Source organism: Chamaea fasciata, unplaced genomic scaffold (genome assembly GCF_029207755.1).
Source record: "Chamaea fasciata isolate MVZ Bird 193981 ecotype frontalis unplaced genomic scaffold, bChaFas1.0.hap1 SCAF_32, whole genome shotgun sequence".
Classification (NCBI taxonomy): Eukaryota; Metazoa; Chordata; class Aves; order Passeriformes; family Sylviidae; genus Chamaea; species Chamaea fasciata.
Window position 1 is genome coordinate 977,159 of NW_027094117.1, and position 26,911 is coordinate 1,004,069.

The 26,911-nt window shown below is 56.5% G+C and overlaps 2 protein-coding genes, 1 long non-coding RNA gene and 1 pseudogene across 4 annotated transcripts; 1 reads left to right on the plus strand and 3 right to left on the minus strand.

The window, feature by feature from the left end:
- The window catches only part of LOC136303296 (class I histocompatibility antigen, F10 alpha chain-like), a 255,646-nt pseudogene extending 231,110 nt beyond the window's left edge, over positions 1-24,536 (minus strand).
- LOC136303376 (uncharacterized) lies at positions 2,809-6,394 on the minus strand. Of its 2 annotated transcripts, XR_010724210.1 has the most exons (6): positions 5,528-6,394; positions 5,323-5,423; positions 5,129-5,241; positions 4,309-4,938; positions 3,526-3,648; positions 2,809-3,161 (listed from the first exon to the last, which is right to left on the minus strand). It is a non-coding gene; the product is annotated as an uncharacterized lncRNA (long non-coding RNA). The 2 variants fall into 2 exon arrangements; XR_010724209.1 differs by having other exon boundaries at positions 5,323-6,394.
- LOC136303356 (zinc finger protein 3-like) lies at positions 8,004-9,940 on the plus strand. Its single transcript, XM_066207048.1, has 3 exons — positions 8,004-8,273; positions 8,694-8,759; positions 9,231-9,940. The coding sequence occupies exons 2-3, from the start codon at positions 8,751-8,753 to the stop codon at positions 9,744-9,746; spliced, it is 525 nt and encodes a 174-aa protein (XP_066063145.1). The 5' UTR covers positions 8,004-8,273; positions 8,694-8,750; the 3' UTR covers positions 9,747-9,940.
- Positions 12,378-21,219, minus strand: LOC136303325 (zinc finger protein 345-like). Its single transcript, XM_066207028.1, has 2 exons — positions 21,159-21,219; positions 12,378-14,312 (listed from the first exon to the last, which is right to left on the minus strand). The coding sequence occupies exon 2, from the start codon at positions 14,283-14,285 to the stop codon at positions 13,128-13,130; it is 1,158 nt and encodes a 385-aa protein (XP_066063125.1). The 5' UTR covers positions 14,286-14,312; positions 21,159-21,219; the 3' UTR covers positions 12,378-13,127.
- Positions 24,537-26,911: the final 2,375 nt, after the last annotated feature.

Consider the following 26,911-nt stretch of genomic DNA (forward strand, 5'->3'; position numbering starts at 1 on the left):
GTGACACCTGTGAGATGGCACTGCTGGGGTGGCACTGCTGGGGTGGCACCGGTGGGGCACAGGGGTGGGGTGAAGCAGCCCCAGCAGGGCCCCACCGTGAGTCAAAGGGGAATTTGGTGCCCTCCGTTACTGGGCTCTGGGTTTCTCTGGGACAGGAGCACCTGCCCCGCTCAGCCCTTGCTCAGCCCCCCGGGACGGCCCCCGGACACCCCCAATCCCACCACAGCCCCAGCCCCACACCTGGGGACACCCGGGGCTTTTGGTGACCCTGGAATCTGTGTGTCCCCCCTGCACGGGGACACCACGGGATGGGGACCTGGAGGGGAGCCAGAGGGGGCTAAGGGGGGTGTGGGGGGGAATTATGGGGTGGGGCAGTAATGGGGGGAGCTGGGGCAGTTCTGGGAGGGGCTGGGGCAGTTCTGGGAGGGGCTGGGGCAGTTCTGGGAGGGGCTGGGGTGCGGGGGCAATGATGGGATGGGGAGGGGCAGGAGGGAACAGTTGCTGGCTGGGAGAGGAGAGGTCTGGGGTGGGGAAGGGGCAGGGGGCAGCTCCGGAGCAGGGATGGGGATGGATCAGTTCTGAGTTGGGATGGGGCGGTGGGGGCGATTATGGGATGGAGAGAGGCCAGTTCTGGCTGGGGCAGCAGGGGGAAGCACGGAGACGGATGGGAACAGGGATGGGGGAGGGATGGGAGGGCATGGAACAGGGATGAGAAGGGGGCAGCATAGGGACAGGGAAGAGGGAACAGCACGGGGACAGGGATGCGGCAGTGAGGCGTCATGGGGACAGGGAAGGGGACAGGGATGGGGTGGGGTGTCTGCAATGGAGCTGAGGACAGTTATGGGCAGGGATGCTCAGAGGGGACCTCTCGGAGGGGCACGGAGCAGCAGCATGGCAGCGGTGCCCTTGGAACACCCTGGGCAGGTCGGTGGTGGGGATGGAGGGGACAGTGAGGACAGTGGGGACAGCGGGAACAACTGTCCCCTGACCAACCTTCCCCAGCCCCTCCTGGCGCCCCCAGACCCCCCAGGACCCTCAATCTTTTCTGACCGGAAAGGCTGGCTCCCCCCTTGCCCATTTCCTGCTCCCTCCTTGGGGCGCACTGGGACCCCCCACCCCTGTCACCGTCTCCTCAGGCTCCTGCATCCCTCTTCCTGCTGCCCGTCTCCAGGGGGCATCGGCACAGGATCCGTGCGGGGATATTCCTGTTTCCAAAGGGATTGGAAAAGGGAATATTCCTGGGCATCATCTCCCATCCTGGTACCTCCCACCCTGGCATCTCCCATTCTGTCATCTCCCTATCCAGCCTATCTGGACCAGGAATTCGGGTTTTCCCACCAGAGCATTCCCGCCAGCAGTGGCTCAGCATCTCCCCACGGGTTTGTCTTTTTTCCTAGAGAAAACCCATCCTTTAATCCTAGCGCTTTTGCCCGAAGGGCTGAGCTGGTGGGGACACCGGTGGAGGCACCGATGTCCCCATCGGTGCCACCTTGATGATTCCACCATGACCAGGGGTCCCACACCCCTCAGGGGGCCCCAGCTCAGCTCCAGCCTGGACTGAGTAGTTCCTGAGAAATCCAGGAAAAGGTAAAATCCATGTCAACCCCTGCACACAACCCCCCAGGACGTTTCCTATGGTAATAATCAAGTGTGATAAATTCCTCAGTTAATTAAGTGCGTCAGGCCATCAGATGTCCATCAATATGTGATGTGCTGCTCCCCATATCCCAAAAAGATTTGGGATGAGGCTGCAGGGCGGGAGATGGAGCTCATGGTCCCCACCCTCCACAGTCCCCAGTTCATCGCTGATGTCCCACTAAGACCGGACTGGGCTAAACTGGACTGGGTCATCGATGCCACCGGCAAACCAGGCTGGTCCTTGCGTGGGGAAACTGAGGCACGCAGCAGCTATGGCCCAACTCCATCAGCACAGGGAGGGTCTTCGTGTCCCCCTTCTCCGTGTCCTCCCCGCCAAGGGAGGACACCCAGGGTTGTGGTGGTTCTTGTGTCATCATTCCTGGGCTGTCACCGCTGGTTCACCTGCCGGGGCACAGACTTGCTAAACCTAATTAAAGTTTCGGTTTGGCCCTGGTGAGAAAAAAATGCAGAGAAGGAAAAAAAAATCTCCATTTAACCTGTTTTTCACCCAAATCGGGCAGCAAACAGCCTCGCAGTGTCCTGATCCCATGGGATCCCCACGAGACGGTGGCTCGGAGCCCTCCTGTCTGCTCCAGCACCCTCTGCCTGCTCCGGGCAGGGGGCAGCCCCGCCGATGGAAGGGTTAACCCTGGGCCTCTCCTTCTGGGTGGGTTTGTTCTTTTTCCTGCAGAAAACCCACCCTTTACTGATAATACTTTTGCCCAAAGAGATGAGCCTGCGGCGGGCTGGAGGACACCGCTGCCACCGCGGCCATCCCACCGTGACCAAAGAGTGCGGTACCTCACCACCACTGCCCCGCACCTTCCATCTTTCCAAGACTCCCAAAAAACCTGAAACCAGACCTTTTTTTACCTCCTTCGTTTTATTGCCTGCTCTGGCAGCCAGCGGGGAAGCCCCGGCCCGGGGAGGGGAAACGGGGGGGTGAAAGTGCTTGCGGCTCCTGAGTGACAGCACCGCGCGTTCGCCACCGTGCCTCAACACCCCCGAACCCCCCATGCGACCGCGCATCTCCCTTGGGGAGTTTCAATTCATCGTTCCCAGCCCACCCACCCGCGAGCCTGAAACAAAAGACGACACTAAATTCCTCTGACATCAACTTTTTTTCAGAAGTTTATTTCTAAGAATCATTCATGATTTCCAAAGCCTCGACTTCCTCATTTCCAGTTTCAATAGAAGTACGATAGCGGCTGATTCTCCCCCAGCCCCTCTCCTCCCCTCTTACAACACAGGCTGCAGGACCGGTATATAAACCCCGAGAAGTCCCCCAGTACGAATATGAATTTCTGAAAACTTCCTCTGCCAACACCAATCCCTATTAAGTCGCTCCCGGGACGCGGTTCACAATGAAGTTCGTGCCGGCAGGTAAAGAAAAAGGGGGGGGGATTTTTTTTTTTTTTTTTGTACTGTTAAATACTTTCGCCCCCCCTCCTGCTTTTCCTCCTTCTGGGTCTCCCGATGCCGCGAGGCGCTGCCGTGTCGGGAGCACTGGAAGGATGGGGAGGCTGCCAAGTACAGGAGGAGGGTTGGAGGGAGCAGCCCCCACCGCAGAAGCCGTTCTGGGGGGTCCCACGGGGCAGCACCCACCTGGGACCCCCCACCCACCCAGCCCCTGGCACAGGTGGGTGCCGAGCCTCCTCCTGCCCAGCCGTGAAATGGGCAGAAGCAGCGGCCGAGGGGACGCAGCGAGAGGGGCTCGTGAGCGGTCAGGGAATCTGCATCCCGTGGGAACACCCGGGGCCCTGGGGGCGCGGGGAGGCAGGGTCCCCCCGTCCCGTGCGGGAGGGGAGCGGCGGGTCGGGGGTCGGAACACACCCAGGTAAACCCTCTCCCACCTGGGTAGGGCAAATAAATCGAGGCTTGGATTACCTGGCACCGGCGGCACGTCCGAGGCGCTGACGAGTGCGGGCCGTTTCGGTGCTCGTCACGGCCCGGGGACTTCGCCCGGCATCACCCTCGCGGCGGGGCACGGGACCCCACCCTGACGGGGCCCTGCTGGTGACATCCAGGTCACCCAGCAGCGGCGACACCCGGGTCACCCTCCCCGAGGATGCCCAGCGCAGGGGCGGGCTCCGGAGGCGGTTTGCCCTCCCCGAGCAGGGGTGGATCCCGGTTTGGGGGAATCTCCGGGAAACTGGGGGCTGCAGCGCCCCTGTCTCAGGAGGAGACGCCGGGGCGACCCAGTTGCCGGAGGCTCAAGGGTCCCCTTGTTCCGCGTCCAGGGATTTCCTGGCTGGAGCCTCTGGCAGCTGCACTGTCTCTCCCCAGGACTCCTCGGCACTGCGCCCGCTTGTCAGACGGGGAAACTGAGGCAGGCGGTGGGGCCGGGGGCGGGAGGGAGGAGGCACCCCTGGACGCCTTTCCCTGGACTGGGGATCCCCTGGAACCCTCATCCCACCTCTCCCAGTCCTTCTACTCCCCCCATTCCATGACTCTGGAACCCCCTGAGCCCCCATTCCTGGACACCGGGACCCCCCTGCACGCCCTTTCCTGTCCATCCCAGCTCTCCCACCCCTGAAAACCCTTTTCTTGGCCCTGGGATCCCCAAACCCCTTCCCAGCTCTCCCAGTTTCCCCTTTGATTGATCCATGACCTCTCCCCCACCACCCCCCAAACCTCTGTGTCCCCCCACTTCTCCACTCCCCGCATTACCTGGATGTGGCTGTGTCAGAGCCCAGCCCGGGGGTCCCCCAGTTCATGGCAATGGGGTTTGTGGATGGGATCCCCTCCGTGCGCTACGACAGCGAGCGGGGCCGGATGGAGCCGCTGACACAGTGGATGAAGGACGGAGCTGAGCCGGGATATTGGGATAGCCAGACCCAGACCAGGGAGGGGAACCAGCCCGTGGCTGCCAGGAGCCTGGAGACACTGCGGGACCAGTACAACCAGAGCGGGGCTGAGTGGGGGGATCTGTGGGGTTGGGATGGGATCCATTGGGGTGGGATGTAGATCCATGGGGTCGAAGTAGCTGGGATGAGGCTCTGTGGGTCTCCATCAGGCTCTGGAGCTCCATAGGGCTGGAATGGGGCTCTGTGGGGGTGGGACACAATTTCATGGATCCCTATGGGTACAATCCCCCCAGGTCTTCACACAGTGCTTTATGGCTGTGACCTCCTGTCCGACGGGAGTGTCCGTGGATCCTTCAAGGATGGCTACAGCGCGCAGGATTTCATCTCCTTCGATCTGGGATTCAGGAGATTCGTGCCAGCTGACAGCGGTGCTGAGGTCACCAGGAGGCGCTGGGAATAGGACAGGACCGAGGCTGAGGGTTGGACAAATTACCTGAAGCACAAATGCCCAGAATGGCTCCAGAAATACGTCGGATACGGGCAGAATGAGCTGGAGCACAAAGGTGGGTGGGAATTTGGGATTTGGGAATGGAGGATTGGAGAACACGGTAATTCATGTCAGAATTCCATGGGCAGATCTCACCCCCATCCCATTCCCATGGAATTCCATGGATGCATCTCACCGTTATCCCATTCCAGAGCCCCCTGATGTCCATGTGTCCAGCAAAGAGGAACATGGGACGCTGATCTTGTCCTGCCACGCGTACGGATTCTACCCCAACACCATGGCAGTCAACTGCATGAAGGGGGATGAAATGTGGGATCAGGAGATGGAGCGGGTCGGGATCGTTCCCAACAGCAACGGCACCTTCCGCACCTGGGCCAGGATCCAGGCGCTGCCGAAGGAGTGGGAGCAGTACCGGTGCAGGGTGGAGCATCCTGGAATGCCGGAGCCTGGGATCTTCGCTTGGGGTGAGGCTGGGAATGTGGGAATTGGGGATTTGGAATTCCCAGATGGGGATTCCCCTTCCCCTCCTTACCATCCTGCATTTCCCAGAGCTGACATCGGGCGGAAATCTCACCATGGTTGTTGCTGTGTCCATCACCACTGCCATCCTCATCCTCATCCTCATCCTCATCCTCATCCTCATCCTCATCCTCATCTTCATTGTCCTCATCGGATTACTCATCTGGAAGCGCCAATCTGGTAACACACAGGATGGGGGTCAGGAAGGGTCACGGCTCCACCCGGCACCATTCCAGGAATCCTGTGCCACTGACGCTGATCCCACTGTTTTTTCACAGGGAAGAGGGACAGGAATGGATACAGCATGGCAGCCGGTGAGTTCCAGTGGCGGATCCAGCTCTGGATCCCCTCTGTGTGGATTCCAGGATGGATCCTGGGGTTAATGCTGGTGTGTGATCTGTGCTGGAATCTGATGGATCTTCTCTTTCTGCAGGAAAACATGTGGGAACCAACAGCTCGACTGCAGGTACGGAAGGGGATCAGGGTGGGATTCCTGAGGGAGACTGGGGCAGGATGGATGGAATGGGATCAGGGAGGGATTCTGGATCACAGCAGGATCAGATGGAATTGAAGAGTGGGATCAGGGCTGGATTCTGGAGTGGGATCAGGTGGAATGGATGGAGCAGGATCAGGGCTGGATTCCAGACAAGAATCAGGTGGGATGGAATGGAGCAGGAGTGGGGCAGGAGGGATGGGGCAGGATCAGGTGGGATTCTGGATCAAGGCAGGATTCCAGTGTGGGATTAGCTGGGAAGGATGGAGCGGGATTGGAGCAGGATGGATGGTGTGGGATCAGATTAGAATTCCAGAGAGGGATTGAGGCAGGATTGGGGTGGGATCAGGTGGGATTCTGAAGCAACTCCCGCTCTCCATGGGCTCCAGCCAGGTCCATCCTTTGCGATGGGGACAGGGACAGGGTGACACCGTGACCCTCTCTCATCCCGGCAGGAATCACCACCTGAGCGATCCACAGAGCTGGATCCAGCCCCTCCCTCTTCCAAGGAAAACTGAGAGCTGCCTACAGAGCTCATCTCGCTGCTCCCACCCACCCCACAACTCTTGCTAACGGATCAATTTCCCATTTTCCAATGTTTTAAAGTCAAGAATGACGATTGTTCCCAATGCTTTATTTCTGGTGTGAAATTATCCTGCTTTGGGCAATAAATCCTGCTTGGGCAATTGCGGAATCCCTGGAACCCCTCAGGGGAAAATCCCGGGCCTCGCCTTGGAGGAATACACCGCAGAGTCTGGAAGAGAAGTCTTCTCCTCGCAGTGCCCTGTGACACGGTGTGACCTGCCCCAGGCTGGTCTCCCCTGTGCTCCCAATTCCCGCAGTTTCTCCTTTCCCTGGCCATGGTGCCCCTGGTGACCGTCCCGTTGTCCCCAAAGGTCACTGCCCTTTGCCCTGCCCTTTGCCCTGTCCCCGTGCCCTCAAACCCTTGGTTCCTGACCTCTGTTCAGGCCTGTGCACAGCTCGTGGCCCGACCTTTGTTCCTGATCTCCCTTCGGCGTGCTGGAATGAACCTTTGCCGGAATTAATCCTGCCAAGGCCCTTCGGCCTCTCCTCGCTGAGCTCAGCCGTGGCGTGTGCGGGGCGTGGGCTTGACCGCCTCGCCTGAATTCCCCCCAGGTGGCTTTTCCACAGGAGATGGTTACTGGGAACCGGGCGGCAGCGACCGCCATCTAAGCCCACAGTGCTACAAGCAATAAATCCCCGTTCCCTCCTCCAGTGTCCGGCAGTTCCTCTCTGGGAGTCAGGAGTGGGAATGGGGATGGTGGGGACAGTGGGGACAGGGATGGGGACACCAGGAGCAGGGTGGGGACACCAAAATCAGGTTGGGGACACCAGAAGTGGGATGGGAACACCAGGAACAGGAGTGGGGACACATGAAAGGAAATGGGGACACCAGGAGCAGGGTGGAGACACCAGGTTGGGGACACCAGGAATGCGATGGGAACACCAGGAACAGGAGTGGGGACACAGGAAGGGGAATGGGGACACCAGGAACAGGATCGGGACACCAGGAGCAGGGTGGGGACACCAGGTTGGGGACACTAGGAACGGGATGGGAACACATGAAGGGTGTTGGAGTCCAGGGCATCCCTCTGGACGCCCTGGCAGGTCACAGGCCTCAGCAGAGAGGACTGGGACCCGAGCAAGAGGGTTTGAGATCTGTACAAGAGGGTTTGATTGCTGGACCGGGGGGTGTGGAGCCGGTCCAGGCAGGTTGGAGACCCTGGCACAGAGCCCAGAGAGACCCAGCCTTTGACTTCAGTCCGTGGAAAAAAGCTTCTAACACTGAGAGAAGAATTAATTAGAAGTCACAAAGGTGTGACAGACAGTAGTGCAGTGTGTCACAGGGCGGAAAATTTTGTAGTTTTAGGGTCATTAGTATATAGGTGCATGGGGAACAAGATAGGAGGATTTAGGGTGGTGCCCTGAGTTCTTCCTTCTCCCCTGGCCTCCATCTTCTGGTGATGGTGGCACAAAGTAGTTCAAGGAGATTGGGTCAGAGTAGAGACGACCCATTTGGTATAGGTGATAGGCATTGGCACGTAATTGTAAATAATATACACGTAGTTATCTGGATAAAAAAACAGCGACCTCTCATTGCGGGGGGAGTCGTCCTGTGTCCGAGCAGCAGAACAGACCTCGGCCGGGCACAGAGAACATTGTGAGATAACAAAATAATAAACAACGCGGGAAACCAAGAAAAACAAGACCTTGAAGACTCCGTTTCTTTCTCATGTCTGGCTCAGGACCTCCAGAGGCAAAAGACTTTTAACCACCTGAACCTCAGGTGAGAGAACCAAACCCGAGATCACCCTGCCCTGGGGGGGCCTTGAGAGGCACCTGAACCCCAGCAGGGCATCCAGCGAACCCCAAAAGGTGCCGGGACCCCCCGTAAGCCACCAGGGGAATTTGGGAGGGGGCGCTTGGGGGGCGCCCAGGCCGGGCCCAGAGCCCAGCGCTGCCCCAGCCCGACCTGCCCCGGCTCCATCCCGGCTCCTCCCGCCGGATGACGCGGCGTTGGAAAAAGGGGGACAAAGGGTGGGCGCTGGGCCCGGGGGGAGCGGGAGAAGGGGTGGTGGCGGAGGAGGGATGAGGAAGGAGCAGTGGAGCGATAAAGGAGGAGTCGGGGCCATGCGGGAGGAAGAAGAGGGAGAGAGGAAGAGGAGCAGGAAACGGAACAGGAACAGGAGGAAATTCTCGGTTCCAGCGCCCGCTGTGTCCGCAGCACCTTCGGCCTCGGCAGCATCACCTGCCTCCACCCCACATGCCGCAGGTGAGCGGAGACGGGAAGCTCCCCCCAAATATCCCGGGGCGTTCCTGGTCGTTTTTCTGGGGGTTGTGGATATTCAGACCTTGGAGGGCCACAAAGCTGAACCACAAATGCCCCTTGGCAGATAATGGGGGTCCACGACGGCTTGGGGTTCTCTCTTGGGGAGGGGTGCAGGTGGTCGCTGCCGGCGGAGCGTGGGCGGATGTGGGATCGCCGGATCATCCCTAAGCGAGATCCTAGAGAGGGGGGACCGCAGGAACCACGGGACCTCCATCGGCCCGGGGAAGGGGACCCGCAAAACACCAAAGTGTGCAGATCAGAGAGGGGGAACTCCTGGGAGGGTGTTTTGGGATGAATCTTGGTAGTTTGAAGAATTTGACGGACACAGAATGCCTGGTGACTTCCTGACATGGACTTAGGCAGTAGAAACCCCCATCCCAAGTCACTCACCCCTTGTTTTTTCCCCCAAACCAGGATTTCTCATTCCCAAGCCTTGGCCCGATGGAGAAGGTGGAAAAGCCCCGGAGATCCCGCAGGAGGAGAGGCTGCAAACCCAGCCCAGGGAGCTGCGAGGAGGAAAGACCCTCCCTGTGCCAGGAGGGCGGCTGGAGATCCATCCGGAGCTCAGAGCTGGTGGAGAAGCCTCAGGCTGGGGAGAAGCCCTACGAGTGCTTGGAATGTTGGAAGAGCTTCAGCTGCAAGTCTGGCCTCAACAACCAGCGCAAGATCCACACTGGGGAACGGCACTACGAGTGTGGGGAATGTGGGCAAAGCTTCCAGCGGAGCTCCAGCCTCATCCGGCACCAGACAATCCATACTGAGGAACGGCCCTACAAGCGTGGGAAATGTGGGAAGCGTTTTAATCGCAACTCCCACCTTATCAGGCACCGGCGCGTCCACACCGGGGAGAGGCCCTACGAGTGTCCTGAGTGTGGGAAGAGCTTCTCCAGGAGCTCTAACTTGGCCAAACACCAACGGAGGCAGCACTAAGGGAAGCCCTGCGAGTGCCCCGAGTGCGAGAAGAGCTTCGTGCGCTGCTCCAGCTCCATCCCCCATGGGAAGATTGGCGTTGGATGATCCCCAGTGACCCCCGTTGGGCAGAGCCCCAGTGATCCATGGTCCTGGTGATCCGTGTTGGGTGTGGGGAAGGTGTTGGAGAGATCTCTTCTCCTTCTGCTGCTGTGGTTTGGTTGGGAATAAATTCCTTCCCTGTGGCCATGCTGGGTCTGTTGTGGCCGTGCTGGAGTTTGCTGAGGGATCTCTCCCTGTCCTTGTCCCCATCCAGGACCCCTCAGTTCCATTTTCTGTCCCCTGTGCAGCTGTGGGGGGCAGGGACAGAGTGGCTTTGGTGGGTGCCTGGCATCGGGCCAGCATCACCCCCTGCCATGGGCACCCCTGAGATCCCAGTGTGGGGCTGCATTCCCCCCTCCTCCTTTCCAGGCTGCAGTGTGATCTGAGAAACGCTCGTTAGGTCTTGTCCTTGGAAACAGCACCTGGGCTCAGCCTTTTCCAAGCTTATCAGAAATACTGCCCGCCACCAGGAATTGCCAACAGGCTCCTGTTTTCCTTATGACCAGCCTTGGAAAATATTCCTCTTGCCTGAATGGCTCAACATTCCTGTTCTCACACATTTCGAGAAAGTGCTGACCCAAACTGTGGCCAGGATGAAACATTGTTATGACTGAAGCCCACTCTCCTGTGGCCCCATCAACAGTGGTCCCAAAGGAGACCCTTTGAGCTCTCCTGGGCCACCGTGGGCTGTGACAGCAATGTCCCTCTGAGGGGCCTCTCAGAGCCAGCAAACCCTCGGGTTGGCTCTGCCTGGAGGATCCCTGAAACACGACGTGTCCTGGGCCGATGCCCTCACTCCTCAAGGCCCCATCCTTCGCCCAGCGGGAGATGCAAAAACATCCCAAGTGAGGATTTCACTGAGCTCTGAGGGGAATTTGCCACAGTCATTGCTTGCACTGACTGTTCCTGTCTGTGAGTGTGCACCTCCACATTTGCTATAGCAAATCTGGGAGAAATACTGCCTTCTTAGCTGTGGAAGTACCTTGGACATCTAAGATAGGCCTGTTAGTAAGGTTCAGTTATAGTTATGAACATACTGAAATGCAGGGAAGTGTTGTCCTTTTTCCTAAGTTGTTAAATGGAATTTTTGAGCAAAGTTATGTGTTGCTAAATGTAGTTTTTCTGTTAAGTTGCTAAGTAGAACTTGGAAGTTATACTGTAAGTTAGGTTAAATGCTATTAAGTGTTATTCCTCTGCTGAATTAAGGTTAAGCTGTAAGTTAAGTGAGGTATAAGTTCAGTGTTGTTCCTCAATGAATTGCTAGGCCTAAGGTATAAGTTAGGTTACAAATTAAGGTAGAAGTTAAAATGCTGCTCAGTGTTGTTAAGCTTTTGGGCTGTGATCCTTTCAATCCTTGGCAGCCTTGTCTTTTGTCCCATTCACCCAAACACAACACACACCCATCCACACCCCCTAGAGAGTTCTCAGTTCATTTCCGGTTTGGTTGCCTGGATTTGGTTTGGTTTTGTTTTTGCTTGTTTTCCCTTGTTGTGCCTTAGCTGTGCTGTAGGCAGCAGAGTGAATCTTCCCAACCAACTTGTTGTGCTCTGTCCCTTCATATTAAATCTGACTTTTGTTCATGCCCCTGCCACTGATATTTAAGCAATCTCAAACACTCATTCATGACAGCACCACCATGTCCTGCATCACCGAGGGCGCTGACACCGCCCGTGTCACAAAGGGCCACACCCGGCCCCCAACAGCAGAGGGACAGACTGGAAGCGCCCGGAGCAGCCCCGGCCTTGTGGCCTTGTAGCCCGTGCCGTGCCCAGAGCCCCGGGAGGCTTTGGCCACGGTGCCCCCGACAGCCCCAGCCCCGCCCCGCAGAGCCCTGGGGCTGCAGCCCGGGCTGACCCTGCGGACCCCAGAGATGCCGCCGGACGCTGCCCACAGCAAGGTGCTGACGGGGATCGGGGCCTTCGGGTTGGGCTTGGTCTTCCCGGCACTGGGGCTGGGCTTCTACCTGCGCAAGAAGGTGAGGGGGGCTCCTTGGGGTCGTGTCCACCCTCCCCCGCAGCGTGTGTGCTCCCTCCGGGGCCCCCAGCCCGGTGTCGCCCCCTTTTCTCTGCCCACAGAGCTCCTGAGCCGCCGGCGGCCGCTGCCCCTCCCTGTGGCCTCGGGCCCGGCCGGGCCCCCCTGCTCCGTCCCCGCGATGATTTGGGGGGATCATGTGTCCCTCCAAGCCCTGCTGTCACTCTGGTCGCCACCCAGACGATCTCAGTGCTCCCAATAAAGCTTCCCAGTTCGCCGCAGTCCCAGGGAGCAGCTGGAGCAGCTGCTCCAGAACCTCCACCAGGGTCTCCCAGCGCAGCCGGAGCCGCTGGGCCTGGGGTCCCCAAAGCCCTCAGCAAGCCCCAAGGCCCTCCCAGGAACCCTCAACTCCCTCAAACCCAGCATCCCCCACAGCCCCTGCAAGTTCCCCCCACGGCACCAGCCATGGCCATGTCCCCATGTCACTGGCCATGTCCCACCATGTCCTCACCCACGACTGTCTCCCCACCGTGTTTCCATCCCTGTCATTGTCCCCCACGTCCTTTTCTGTGCCCGTGTTCCCCCTGTGTCCCCATGAATGGCCACGTCCCACTCAAATGTCCATGTGCGCCCATGCCACTCTCCATGTTTCTGTCCCACCATGTTCATGTCCCCCCCATCATCCCAACCATGTCTTAGTTCAACGTCTTTATTTTTACCCCACTGTTGGATATTTTAAATGGATGAAGAGAAATGAAAAGCAAACCAAGGCCAAAAGAAAAGGATTTCCCTGTCCATGCCAGCTGAGGATCCACGTGCTTGGGTGGGAGGAAAGAACCATTTTTGGAGGGATTTCCACCCCACTGCCTCCAAAATCTTGGTCTTGGCCCCAGATCGTCACCATGTGGCTGCACAAGATGCCCTCGGGCAATAGGAAATCAAAATCGTGTGGAATCCCTGAGGTTGGAAAAGATCTCGAAGACCATCCAGTATTCCTTGATGCCACCAAAAGATAGGACTGAACAAAAAAAAATTTTCTGGGGTTGAAAGTCAACATATCCACTCTCCCTAAGGAATTCCCAATGTCAGTCTGCGTTGCAAGGGATGTTTCTGCCCCTGTGTTCATCCAGGTGCCCACGGGGAGACAGGAAGATGTGGATCCCCCACAGCCAGGTGTCTTCCCAACATGGATCACCAGGACCACGGATCACCAGGGCTCTGCCCAACGGGGGTCACTGGGGATCATCCAACGCCGATCCTCTCATATGGAATGGAGCTGGAGCAGCGCACGAAGCTCTTCCCGCACTCTGTGTGCTCTAAGGGCTTCCCTTAGTGGTGCCTCTGTTGGTGTCTGGTCATGTTAGATCTGTCGGAGAAGCTCTTCCCACACTGAGGACACTCGTAGGGCCTCTTCCCAGTGTGGATGCGCCGGTGCCTGATGAGGGTGGAGTTGTACTTGAAGCCCTTCCCGCAGTCGGGGCAGCGGAATGGCCTCTCATCCGTGTGAATCCGCTGATGTTGGAGGAGTTCGGAGCTCCTTACAAACCTCTTCCCACACTCAGGACACTCATAGGGCCTCTCCCCAGTGTGGATGTGCTGGTGGTATATCAGGTTTGAGCTCCATCCAAAGCTCTTCCCACAATCCAAGCAGGTGTAGGGCCCTTCCCCCGTGTGGATCACCTGGTGCCGGATCAGGTCATAGCTTGCCCTGAAGCTCTTCCCACATTCCCCACACTTGTAGGGCTTTTCCCCAGTGTGGATCCTCTGGTGTTCCCTCAGCTGGAATCTCTGGATGAAGCTCTTCCCACATTCCCCACACCTGTGGGGCTTTTCCCCCGTGTGGATTCTCTGGTGTTTCCTCAGGCCGGAGCTGTACCTGAAGCTCTTCCCACATTCCACACATCCATAGGGCCGTTCCCCACTGTGGAGCCTCTGGTGTTGCATAAGACTGCCCTTCTGGCCGAAGCTCATCCCACATTCCCCACACTCACAGGGCCGTTCTCTGGTGTGGATCATCTGGTGTTTCACCAGGTGGCCCTTCCGGCCCAAGCTTTTCCCACATTCCCCACACTTGTAGGGCCGTTCCCCGGTGTGGATCCTCTGGTGTAGCACCAGGCTGGATCTGAAGCTGAAGCTTTTCCCACACTCCCCACACTTAAAGGGCCGTTCCCCGGTGTGGATCCTCTTGTGTTGGATCAGGTGGGAGCTCCAGGCGAAGCTCTTCCCACATTCCCCACACTCGTAGGGCCGTTCCCCACTGTGGATCACCTGGTGCTGGATCAGGTGGCAGCTGTAGCTGAAACCCTTCCCACATTCCAGGCACCTGTGGGGCTTCTCCCCTCCATGAGGCTTCTCCACCAGCTCTGAGCTCCGGCTGGATCTCCGGCCGCCCTCCTGGAACAGGGTGGGTCTTTCCTCCTCGCAGCTCCCTGGGCTGGGTTTGCAGCCCCTCCTCCTGCGGGATCTCCGGGGCTTTTCCTCCTCCATATGGACACTCCTTGGGAATGACAAATCCTGGTTTGGGGAGAAAACAAGAGGAGAGTGCTTTAGGCTGGGGGTTTCTCCTTGCCCAAGTTCATCTCAGGAAGTCATTGCTACCTCGTGTCTGTAAGAACCTCCAAAACACCAAGATTCAGCGCACAAGTCCTCCAAATGCCAAGATACAGCTCAAAAACTCCACAAATACTGTACTTTACACCAAACTTTCTCCAAAATATAAAGATGCAGCCCCTTGCAATAAACCAAGATACCAACATTTAGGCCCAATAATACTCAGAAAAACCAAGATTCACTCCCACGAAAATGATGAAGACCCGTAAACAGGGAACCCCCATGAAAGGAAGAAAGGAAAGTGTCTTTACAAACAGATGCTGCGAATCTGCTTGGGGATAGGGCCAGGCACTTGGACATAAGGAAGGGACAGAAGAAGCCATCACTTCCGCAAAATGTTACTAACTGACCACACAGACTGCTGCTCAGCCAAGGTCCTGCTAAATCCATGAACATTGAGAAGAAGAACAAGGACATAACAGAGATATGAACATCGTTACCTATACAGAAGTGGGGTGCATATTAAGGGAGGGTATGTAGTAGGTGGATTGGGAAGTCTGTACCTCCCAATACTTCAGCCAATGAGGAAAAGGAGAGGGAGATGCAGCCAGGAAAATTAGGATGGAAAGGAGACTGTGTGCTCCAACAGCTGGAGAGATCCCATGGGAAATGTCCCATAGCTTCTCCCTTTTTCTATAAATGAAATTACTTTTACAAGACTCCTCTGTCTTCTTTGTGGACACAAACCCCTGGTGATGTCAATTTTTCCACACACCTTGGGGCTCCTCTGGAATTCCTTCCACCGTCCGGGGCGGCGGGCAGTGAGTGGAGCTGAAGGTGCCTCACCCAGTTTGGGTGATCGGCTCCCTTGGGTGGCGGCGGCACCGGGGGTTTGACTGGGGACCCGAGAGTGTCCAGGAGACAGATCAGCAGTGACACATCAGGGGGGTCTGTGAAGAGTTGGCAGGGAGACAGCATTGAAAATCTCATCAGTGAGGACACTGGGATCTTCAGGGAGTGAACATGGCAGGGCATCCATGGAGGGTGGAAAAGGGAAAGCCAGGAAGGCGTCCTGGCAAAAGGGATGGCGATCCCAAAATATCTCTGAAGGGTCCCTTGGGAGAATGTTGAGGCAGTCTGCACATTCTCATTAATTACTCCCAGAGGTAATTAAGGACATGGACACCCAGCAAGGCAATAAAGGAAGTCCAGAAGGGATTTAGACAAGTGGGGATGGATGGCGTTGGTGTGCTGGGAAGGCACTGGGTGAAGGGGAATGTGCAGGAATATGGTTAATGCTAGAAGCAGCAGGAGGAATCTCTGCAGTAAAAATAAGGATGATGGAAAAGAGGAGGAAGAGAAAAATACTGAGGACTGGGACATTTTTCAGCAGGGTTTTATCCTCTAAATTTGCGAGCTGCTGCAGATCTTTTATATCCCGGTTTCCAGGAGAGGGAAACAAGGAGGTCAGGATCCCAGGGGGTTTCTCCGTGCTGGGGAGCGGCAGCAGCGGGCGCCGAGGTGCGGCACCGGGAGCAGGGGCTGGGGGCCTGTGGGGAGTTGTGGGGCAGCCGGGGCTCAGCAGGAAGGAAGGAACAGCTGGGAAATGTGGATGGATCAAGATTCTCCTTTAAGGATTTTGTTTGGGTCGCTGGAGAAAGGAATGACTCTGCAGAAAGCTCAGCAGCTGTCAGAGGAGGAGCACCCACAGGCACTCAGGGGGGCTGCAGGAGCGGCACAAGAAGCCCCTGGAGCACTTGGGCACAAAGGCACAGCAGGTGAAGGCAAGAAGGGAGGAGGAAAAGGCCAAGCTGGAGGCAAAGGCCATGGCAGAGTTTCTACAGCCCCGGAGGGATGAACCCCAGCGCCCAAGGGGGCCCCAGCACCGAGGGGACGGGCTCAGCCACAAGCACCTGGCACAGGCATTGCCCTCCTCGGCGGGGGAGAGCCCACCCAAACAGCCCCTGGCAAGGAAGCAGGGTTCCATCTGCAGGACACAAGGACACTGCAGGCACACACAGCAGCACCCTCAGCAGGAGCAAGTCCACCCCTGCATGGACATGGATTCCTGGGGCTGCCAGAGCTCCCATTCCACCAGGGACCCACCACACTGCAGCCCTTGACAACATTCAGGCTGGGGCTGCATCCACACGAGGCCTTTCCTCACACACACAGGGGCCTCTCCATCCACTCTGGATCTTAGACCTAAGGGGGGAAAATCCCAAAAATGTCTTTGATTATTCAGGGGACAAGTGGGAAAGGTGAGCAGCAGTGTTTTATCCAACCACTATCGGCAGATGTGGGGGATGGGTTTGAAATGCAGGAATTTTTATTTGCTCCTAAACGTGATTGTAATTTAATGGGGAGGTATTTGATGCCTATATTGGAAATGCAAATCAATATTGTAAAAGGTGAAACACAGGCTAGTTCTCTTGTACCTTTGTGTCAAATGTCTGGCAAGGCCTGTGCTGAAGTGAACCCACAAGTGTGGGCAGCGCCAGGGAAAGAGGGAAAATCAGATACCCAGCCTCTCCAAATGACTCTGCAGCAACAAGGACAAGTGGTGTCTAAAAGCAATCCCCTGTTCCAAGGGAGGGAAGGAAGGGCTTACAGACTGATATTGAATCCCTGTAATGCAGGATGTGGATGACTCGCTTCAGTCAGGAGGTCAAGAAGTGGTAGAAGAAGCCTTTGTGAATTGGCTCAATTTTCAGGCTAAAAAGCATCATGGAGTATTTGAAAAAAACCAAAAAAAACCAAAAAAAAAAAACCCCAAAAAAGCGCAAAAGCTGGTGAAAAAAGTTAAATATTTGGGACATATTTTGACTGAAGGTTTGTGGTGTATGGACCCACAGAGGGTCAAGGGAATCTCAGAAGTAATGTTACCCAGGACTAAAATGGAGCTGGGACAACTCTGAGGATTAATGGGTGTCTTGGTTTAGGAAGACAGGTATCTGCTAGGTAAAATTACAATCAGAGGCTCTTTGGCAAAGATTTGGGAAATAGGAATAGCAGTTCTTTACTAGTATGTAATACAAAGCAAACAAACACAAAAAAAAACTCCCCCCCCCACCAAACAACTACAGCATTAATGACAAACGACAACAGTACCAAGAACCTTGAGGGCTTTGTTTCACAAAACCCAGGGCAGTTTGGTTTCGGTGTCCCTGCAGGATCCTCAGAGCACCAAGCTGGAACAGTGGAAAAGTCCCGGGCTGGTCGCTGGGATGGCAGGGTGTCCCAGCAGGCAGGGGCAGGGTGTCCCGGCAGTGCAGGGGGTGCAGGGTCACGCTGCAGCAAGAGGAGCAGCGCCGAAGGAGCCGAAGGCGAGGCAGAAAAGCGGCCCAGCTTCTGCGAGTGGCAGAGAAAAACTCAGGATTCAGGTCGAACCGGTGATAGTAGATTTCCCAGGACTGGATCCCTTTGGCCACAGTGAAACTCCTCCAGCCAGCAACAGCCGTTCTCCGCTCCGCGTGCTTTGCGGCAGCTGAGCTCCTCGTGGAGCGGCCGACACGCGTCTCCCCGAACGCCGGAAGCAGAAAAGCACGCCGCTGCCTCAAGCTTTGTCTTTTACCTGCGTTATCTCCCCCTTCCACCTTTTGTCCACCTCTTTGTTTCAGTTAAGTACTCTCAAGTATCCAACACTTGGTCTCCCTGGTAACTTGTGGAGAAAAAATTCTTTAGAGAAAGAAGGAACAAACCTAACCCCCAACAATGGGGAATTGCAGGACCTGGATTGAGGATTCTCTATTGTATCCAGAACATTGTGTGACTTTTTAACACCAGACAGCCACAATGTTGCAGTATGGACATGAGAAAGAGAATAAAACATGAGAAAATGAAAAAATCCCCAAATGATTGATGCCCCAGCCATGGCTCTCCCACACTCAGAAAAGGAATTGGAATTGTCTGTGGATGTTAAACAGGCCACGACTGACCCCGCACTGAAGGCACCGGAGCAGCAGCCAGGGCTCCACAGCGGGGGAAGCCCCTGTGCCTGCCCACAGATCCTCTGCTGGAATCGTCTGCCTGGGCACCTCCTGGGGCATCTCCACACACTGGGGGCCAAGCCTTGCTGCCACTGCTGGAGCTTCAGTGGTTTCTGTGCCTGCACTCGCCACAGGGCTGGGGAAGACAACGGGAGAATTCCACTCTGGCTCTCAATCACACTCACACACTGGGCTGGAAGGGATTACATTGTGGGAAAACATACTGGCTTTAAATTTAGGGGGTTTTGAATTTCTCCACTCAGGCTTGGTTTGCCTTTGCCCTGGGGAAAGGAATTTTAGATGATTTTTTTTAAAGGGATGTTACACCACTCAACAGAGATGAGTTTAACATCTCAACAGACTGGGAATAGCCCAAAAGACACCCACAAAGATAACGACCAGCAACAAAACATCAACGACCATCAGCAAACAGCAACCAACATCTACCCCAGACACTGCCCCTGGAATAGCTGGAGACACCTGGTCTGGAAAAGGCTGGTAAGGAAATCCAGGAATGCCGACCTAATTAACAGCAGAGGCAAAGAAATCCAGCTCCAATAGGAAACCAAATACTGAGAATTTCACAACTTGGAAGCAATGAATATCAAACCCATGGATTTCTATGGGTTCAGACTGTTTAACGTTTAGGGAAAATCCAGTAAAACTCACGTGTCATGGAATGATTTTCTCTGCACACCCAGGCTATATGTGGATGAAATGATTTGTGTTGCACATCCTGGCCAAAATGAAGTAATGCCTTGACTCTCTAACACTAAAAATCTTGCTGGAGAATTTTCGTTTTTCTCGCAGTTTCAGTGAAAGGATTACACCATTGGAACATTTTCGGTAATAATCCTACTTTTATGTGGTCAGTTAGATTTGACCAGGGGTGTGACAAACAATTTTTAGTCCTAGGAGAAGTAGAAGAAATTTGATTGTTTTGGGATGTTTTTTGTGTATGTTTGTGTGAGGCTCTTAGTGATGGCAAAACTTCGGTTTGGGTTTTTCGATGTTCATCTTTAGGCTGCATTTTGCAAAACTAGAAGAGCTTTGAAGGCGACCCTTTTCCCATAAACAGTTAAAAGAATATTGTTAGAAACAAATAAACAAAAGACAGACTCTGGGGGGACCACGTGTGAGTCATCCAAAGGCTGCTCTGGAAGAGAAGCTTCCTTCCAGGCAGCCAGGAGAGGAGCTTTAGAAATGCAAATTAACACTGCTGGGGAAAAGTGTGGACAATGCACCAGGCTCTACTTGCCCGGGGGAGGAATTGGGCTCATTCCCTCTGTCCCTCACCCCAAGCTCTGCCTGCTGGCACGGATGGAATTGGCACAGCCAAAGGCAGAGCCCACAGTGAGGAGATCTGACTCTGCAACACAAATTGCTTTAGCTGCAAAGGGAAACAGCAAATGGAGAATGTTGTGAAAACTTCACTAAAAGAAGTGGGGGGGAATCATCCCTCTCCCCACTCCAACATGTGCTCTCACTGTCTGTGTCACACAGGGAGCATTAGACCACTGGGGTGTTTGTGCTACCACAAGTTCAGAGAAATCACTTGGGAATCCAAGTATGCGATGATTTAATTAGAGAAAAGACAAAAATTGATACAGCACTGGCTGGACAGAGCACCCAAAAATGGGGAAAAGATGAACGGCCATCAGAACAAATCCTGCAACACCATGGACCAGCCCCAGGGAACCCGAACCAATTCAGATCAGGAGCCAGAGAACCCACTGATCATTTCAATGGCAGAATTAGATTACAAGATGTCCACAAAATAATAACCAACCAGACACATCCAGCTCCTCAGCCTGGCCCACCAATCACTCAAAGAATGCAACATCTCACCGTGGGATGGGATCAGATTATCTATTAGCAGAAGGAGGAGGACAGGGTGGAAAATTAAATGACTCAAGCTGCTGTTGACAAATAGATGATAACTGAAAAGTGGTGAAACAGATAACAAAGGAAATAAGAAAGCAGATCATGTGCCGGTCGAAATGTGGAAAGGATGGGAATGGGACAAAACAACAGGGAATGAGGGCACTTACAATAATCCCAAAACCAAAGCGGACCCAGCAAGGAAAAACAGAGTCAATCTGCTTGGAGACAGGGACAGGGACTTGGAGATAAGGAAGGAACGGGAGAAACCATCAGATTGAGAAAATGTTACTCATTGACAAGGACTGCTGCTCAGCCAAGATCCTGCGAAATTCCTGAACACGGAGAAGAACAAAGACTGAACAGAGCCGTGAATATCGGATGTTATAGAAAAGGGGGGGCATATTAACGAGGACATGCTGGAGGCGGATCGGGAAGTCAGAAGTTTCCAAGGACCTTCACCACTGGACAAAGGGACAGGGAGATGCAGAAGGGAAAATCAGGATAAAAAGGAGGCCGCGTACGACAACAACTGGAGAGACCCCACGGCAAACGCCGCACGGCCTCTCCCTTTGTTCAGGAATAAAGTCACTTTTACAGGACTCCTCGGTCTCCTCTGGGGACACAAACCTCTGGCCACGGGAATTTTCCCGCACAGCCCCGGGGACAGGGCGGCCACCTCCGTCCTACCCGCAGGAAGCGGGACGAGGCAGCGCTGCTCCGGCACCGGCTCCTGCCGAGGCAGCGGCGGGAAGGAGACCGCGGGCAGCCGCTCCCGCAGCGCCCTCAGGCCACGGGGAACACGGCGCCGACACGGCACAAGGAACCCGCCAGAGCCCCCTGCCGCCCCCTCCGCCCGCAGCCGGCCCCGAGCCCCGGCAGAACCGAGCGCGGCTCCCACCCGCGCTGGGGCCGCCTCCGAGCTCCGCCGCCGCCTCACCGGGCTCCGGCCGCTGCCGCCGCTCCCGGGCCCGCACACACGCTCCGCCAATGGCGCCTCTGCCGAGCCACGCCCGCCCGGGGGGCGGCCCCGGGGCCGGGCTTGGCCCCGCTCGGCCCAATCGGCGCGCGAGATTCTGGAGTGAGGCCAAAATTCGCCAATGGCAGCGAGGCAGGGGCGGGCTCTGCACACGGCCCACACCCGCCCCGCGCTCTCAGGCCCCGCCCCCGGGCTGTGTGAGGGGAAAGCCGCAGATGAGGAACAGCGCTGGGACGGGCCCGGGCCCGAGTCGGGATTGAGCTGGAAACACAAACAAACTTCTCCGCACCTCCCGGCCCGCCTATCCCAGCCCCGCGTGTTCGCCGGTACCGGCTCCGAGGAAAGCCGTCACTTCTCCTGGCCCTAATTATGAGCATGAAGTGCATGGGTTTGATTTCGCCAAATAAAAGGGAAAACCCCCCAGGCCCTTGGGCTGAGTGGAGGAGGGGAGAGATTTCTGGCAGAAACTTCCAAAAATCTTTTTTCCTGAGGCTGGGAAGAGCAAACCAAGCCCAAGCGAGGTGGGTCCCACCCCTCAGCATCGCCCCCCTGCCGTCCCAGCTGAAGCCCTCGCCGGCTGCTCCGGGCTGGATGGGCAGACTGGGAGCGCTGGGAAGGGGCCCCGGCTCAGGGCGCAGCCCCCGGGGCAGCCCCACGGCCCCCACGGCAGCTCCAAGGCTCCGCCAGCCGGGACGGGACGTGGGAGGGGGAGCAGGGCAGGGACGGGGCTGCCGGCGCCGGGGGAACACGAGGGACACCGGGGGCACTTCGCAAGCATTCAGTAAAAACCCCAAAATTATAAAGAAAGAAAAACAGCAGCAACAGTGGCACCCTAAATACTGATGGAGGACATGCAGGGTCATTCCACAAAAGGCTCTGAATTGGAAGGGACCCACAAGGATCGAGTCCAACCCTTAAGGTAATGGTACCTGTGGGGTTAAATCACACATTGGCATTATTGGCACCTTGCCCCAACCAAGGTCACATCCACATGGAAGCACTTGTTTGTGGTCTGTATTCACAGTGTTATACCAATATAGATATAAAAGCTTAGTGTATAAATACAGTGTTAGAATAATGCATTTGAAATCTGTTTCCAGAGTGTTATACCTGTGTATATACATATATATACAGGCTTAGTGTATAAATGTATAGTGCAAGAGAAACAGGATGAGTCCTGGAGTGGCTGCAGAAGGAGAAAGAAACCCCCAGCCCCAGCACAGGCAGCCACACGTCAGCTTCCACATCATGTCCTATTCCTGCAGGTTCATCTCCTGGAGACCAGGCACTGAGGTGACCCTGAGACCAAACAGGGTGAGATGTTGATGAGATCAGGTACTGAGGTGACCCTGAGGGTCAGTGCAAGGCAGACACTGCGCCTGAGGAAGGACATCCCAGGGTTTGGAAAAGGGGCAAAGCTGTGACTGCCCAGCACAGAGAAGGTGCTTTGTCCATCCCCTGCCACAGGCGAGTTTGGGGTCTGCTGCACAGATAGGGCATTGGATTTGAGCAGGTCACACTCTCAAAATGATTCTCAGCCAGGTATACACACTCAGGACAGGAACCCTGCAAGGAGGAGCAGAGACAATGCTGGCACACAAAAGGACACTTCCTGCCCCATCCCCTGTCCATCCGCACATGCCCCGACATGCCCCCCAGGTTCTGCTCGGCTCCCTGGGACTCACCAGGAGTTGAAGCTGCTGCCGTCCTCCCACTGAAGCTGCTGTCCCCGTCTGCGAAGCCCAAGCCAGTAACCGACTTTCCAGCTGAGGCGGAATAGGAACTCCTGGGAAGTGGAGAGGAGCCGGCAGTGGGAGCTGCACCCCCAGCCCAGGAGCCCCCAGGCTCCCCTCGGCCACCCCACACCCTCCCAGCCCCTCACTCACCATTTCCTCATCGCTGAGCACGGCCAGGGAGGCCCCGAGCTCAGAGCACTGAGCCTGACCCTGATCCCAGGTGCGCTCATCCTTCGAGAGGAAGTAGCACATCCCATTGTACCCAACCCACCCAGCAGGACAGGCCAGCAGCTGCGGAGTGTCAGGAACAACTGGAGTATTTCCTTGTCTTCCCCCTGCAGAGGGAAGAGGAGAAGGTCCAGGATTCCCCTCCACAGGCAATAGGGACCCTGCTGTGCCCCCAGGGGCTGGGCTGAGGCAGCTGCCCCTCCCTTACCTGACAGCACAGCCAAGGCCGGCACCAAAGCCAGGACCAGGATCACGAGCAGAGCCAGGACCAGAGTGACCTTGGGATGGGATATGAACCTCTCCCCTGGAGCAGTAAAGAGCCTCTGGCTGTGAGGACGGGGCTGTCCTGAGCGCGCCCAGCCCTCACATCCCCCCACCCAACACCCGGGGGACACAGGAGGGACCCCCCATTCTGCGGGGGGTCCCCAGGTCACTTGAAAGCCAGGGCTGGGGCTGAGAGAGGCGGGCAGATCCCGGTGGTGCAGTTTGGGAGAGGGGGAAGTGAAAGTGACAGAGGGAGTGTGAGGGGACAGGGGGACAGGGGGAAAGGGGGAATATTAGGGAATTCACCTGGGTCCCCTCCTCAGACCTCCCTGGATCTCCCCAGACTGCCCTGACACCCTCCATGGCCACGCACTGTGGGACCCCCGGGCCGGGCTGTGCTGAGCTCCGGGGCCCTGCACTCAAACTCTGCCTGCAACTTGCTGGGTTTGTCCCAAAGCAGGGGAAGCAGCGGGAGCAGTGGATCCAGTTTTTCTTGTGGGGAGGGGTTCCTGACCCTGGGCCGGTAGATCCCCAGTTAGCTCTGATTGCTGGCAGCGCCAGGGGCCGTTCCTGAATCTGCTTGCAGTCTCAGGTAATGGTGCAGAACAAGGCTGTTGTTCTACGGCAACAGGTGTTGGAGTGTCCAGGTTTCAGAGCAAGGATCAGAGAAGGCTCTTTTCCATATGGTTTCTCAGAGATCTTTATTCCCGAAGAGAGGGGGGACGAAAAAGAGATCGAACAAAGCCTGTGTGCCCACCTTTCAACTGGGGGATAGAGAGCGCGAAGCAGAAAGGTGATTGACCCCAGGCTGGAATGACAGGTATTTCTCTATAACATAGGGCAGGGTCAGGGGGAAAATGGACAGCTGACCAAAGCTTCCGGAGCAAGGGCAGGGTGAGGAGAGATGGACAGAGGGACAGGGGGGGGAGATACCTTTGGATGGTACCTGATTTATTGGGGGAGAAGCAGGGATGAACCATTGGGATCCAACTCCAAAACAGCTTAACAAAACCCACCACCAGAGGTTCCCATCCCCAGGGGAGTAGGACTGGGCACTGGGACTCCAATCCCTGATTCCAAATCTCCTCTCCTCTCCTCTCCTCTCCTCTCCTCTCCTCTCCTCTCCTCTCCTCTCCTCTCCTCTCCTCTCCTCTCCTCTCCTCTCCTCTCCTCTCCTCTCCTCTCCTCTCCTCTCCTCTCCTCTCCTCTCCTCTCCTCTCCTCTCCTCTCCTCTCCTCTCCTCTCCTCTCCTCTCCTCTCCTCTCCTCTCCTCTCCTCTCCTCTCCTCTCCTCTCCTCTCCTCTCCTCTCCTCTCCTCTCCCTTTGGGTGATCATAAATCCCAGAGCAGTTTAAGAGCCCCATTGCAAGTTCAGGTTTCCCAGGAAAGGGAGGCCTGGGGGTGAGGTGCCCCAGGATGGCCAGGAGTGTGGGTCTGGGGGCCCCTAAGGCCACGGAAACAGGGGATCAAGGGTCTGAGAGAGGAGGATAGGCGGGAAAGAGGGTGCAGGGGGGTGTTGGTGGGAGATAAGGGGCTGCAGGGCATCCCGGAGCTGAGGATGGAGATGCAGGGGGGTCCCAGTGCCCAGGAACGCAGCAGGGGGGCAGGATCTGGGAAACAGTGGTGGTTGCCAGGAAGGGACGGGGACAGAGAGGGATGGGCTGGGACAGACTGTGACGCTGAGACACACCAGGACTGGGACAAGAACCCATTGGCAGCAGAATTGGGGCAACAGGGATCGTACTGGGATCTACTGGGACCACACTGAGGGCTACTGGGAGCATACTGGAGACAACTGGGAGCAGATGAGCATGACTGGGAGCATGCTGGGGACAACTGAGATGTACTGCGAAAGACTGGGAGTGGTTTGGATCATCCTGCCACTGACTAGAATCATCCTGGGAGTGATCAGATCTATCGTAGGGAGGAACAGGAGAAACTGGAACAATGCAGGGAATAACTGGGATCATGCTGGGAGGAGCTGGGCCCATGCTGGGGTCATGCTGGGGTCATACAAGATCACTTGGAGTGACTGGCACAGTACTGGCGGTGTCTGGGATCATACTGGGTGTGACAGGGATCAAACTGGACTGATACTGGGAGTGTCTGGAGGTTACCGGGATCATACTGGGTAACTGGACTTACACTGTGAGCAAGTGGGACCACACCAGGCGCAAATGGCATCATAGAATGTGTCACTGGGTTCGTAGTGGAATTGACTGGGGCCACACTAAGCTATTCCTGAGAGGGACTGAAAGGAACCGTACAGGGCATGAGTGGGAGCCACTGGGACCATGTTGTGGACAACTGGGATCCTAGTAGGGGCGATTTGGAACATCCTGTGGGTGACCAGGATCATCCTGGGGGTGACCAGGAACCACCACTGAGGCGGTGGCGGAGCTCGGAGGCGGACCCAGCGCAGGTGGGAGCCGCGCTCGGTTCTGCCGGGGCTCGGGGCTGGCTGCGGGCGGAGGGGGCGGCAGGGGGCTCTGGCGGGTTCCTTGTGCCGTGTCGGCGCCGTGTTCCCCGTGGCCGGAGGGCGCTGCGGGAGCGGCTGCCCGCGGTCTCCTTCCCGCCGCTGCCTCGGCTGAGCCCATTCCCCTGCTTGCGCTGGCAGGTGCCATCAAATGCATCCCAGGATCCCATCTCCCCACCTGAAGCCTCCAGTGCCCAGCCTGTCCTGGGCTGGTGGCAGCCAGCCTGACAAAAACCAACAGCCACGGGCCACCAGCGCCCAGGGGCTCAGAAGCAGGCGAGGGACGCTTTGGTTGGCAGGAGCGGAAGGGCCGGGGCTGCTCCCCTGCCTCTCTTTGCCTTGGGTTAGGATTCAATTTTCTTGCCTCTGTCCAAGGGGATAAAGGCATGGTTTTTTTCCGAGACAGGGCAGGTTTTTCCCTAGCATGGAGCCTTCCCCATGGCCCTTCTGGCCTTCCCCAGGCCCCTTCTGCCCTCTTGCAGAACCAGTGGCATTTTCCGCCACACGCAGTTTGTAACCCAGAGTCGAGTGCAGCCCAGAAGGCTCCAAGCAAGTCCTTCCAGGCTGACTCTGCAGATGCCGAGGCTGCTCTGGCCTCTGCCAGGCCTCTGCTGGGGCTCAGCTCTGGGCAAGGCTGGGCCCACTGTGGCCTCGCATTGCTCCGCGCAGCTGAGTCACAGGGGGAGAAGGATGGCACATGTCAAGGGAGTTGAGGTTGAAGGGAGTTTTTATTCCAAAAGCTGCCGTAACAAACAGGGTGTCACAACAACCAGAACAAACAGGCTGTCCTAACTACCAGAACTAACTGGCAGTGCTAACTACCAGAACTAAGTAGTTGTCCCAAGTAGAAGAGAAAGCGCTTCATGTCCTCCGCTGCTCTTTCAGTTGCTTTGCTGCAGTGATCAGAGGGGTCAGGCTGGAGAGAGGCTTGGCTGATGCTAAAAATGGGTGCTGGCCAAAGGATAAAAAAGAAAGAAGTGAAGCGTTACTTTCCAAAGTCAACTTCCTCCC

Coding starts and splice junctions, on each gene's coding strand:
- LOC136303325 (XM_066207028.1), bottom strand. CDS start 14,285: ATGGAGGAGGAAAAGCCCCGGAGATCCCGCAGGAGGAGGGGCTGCAAA.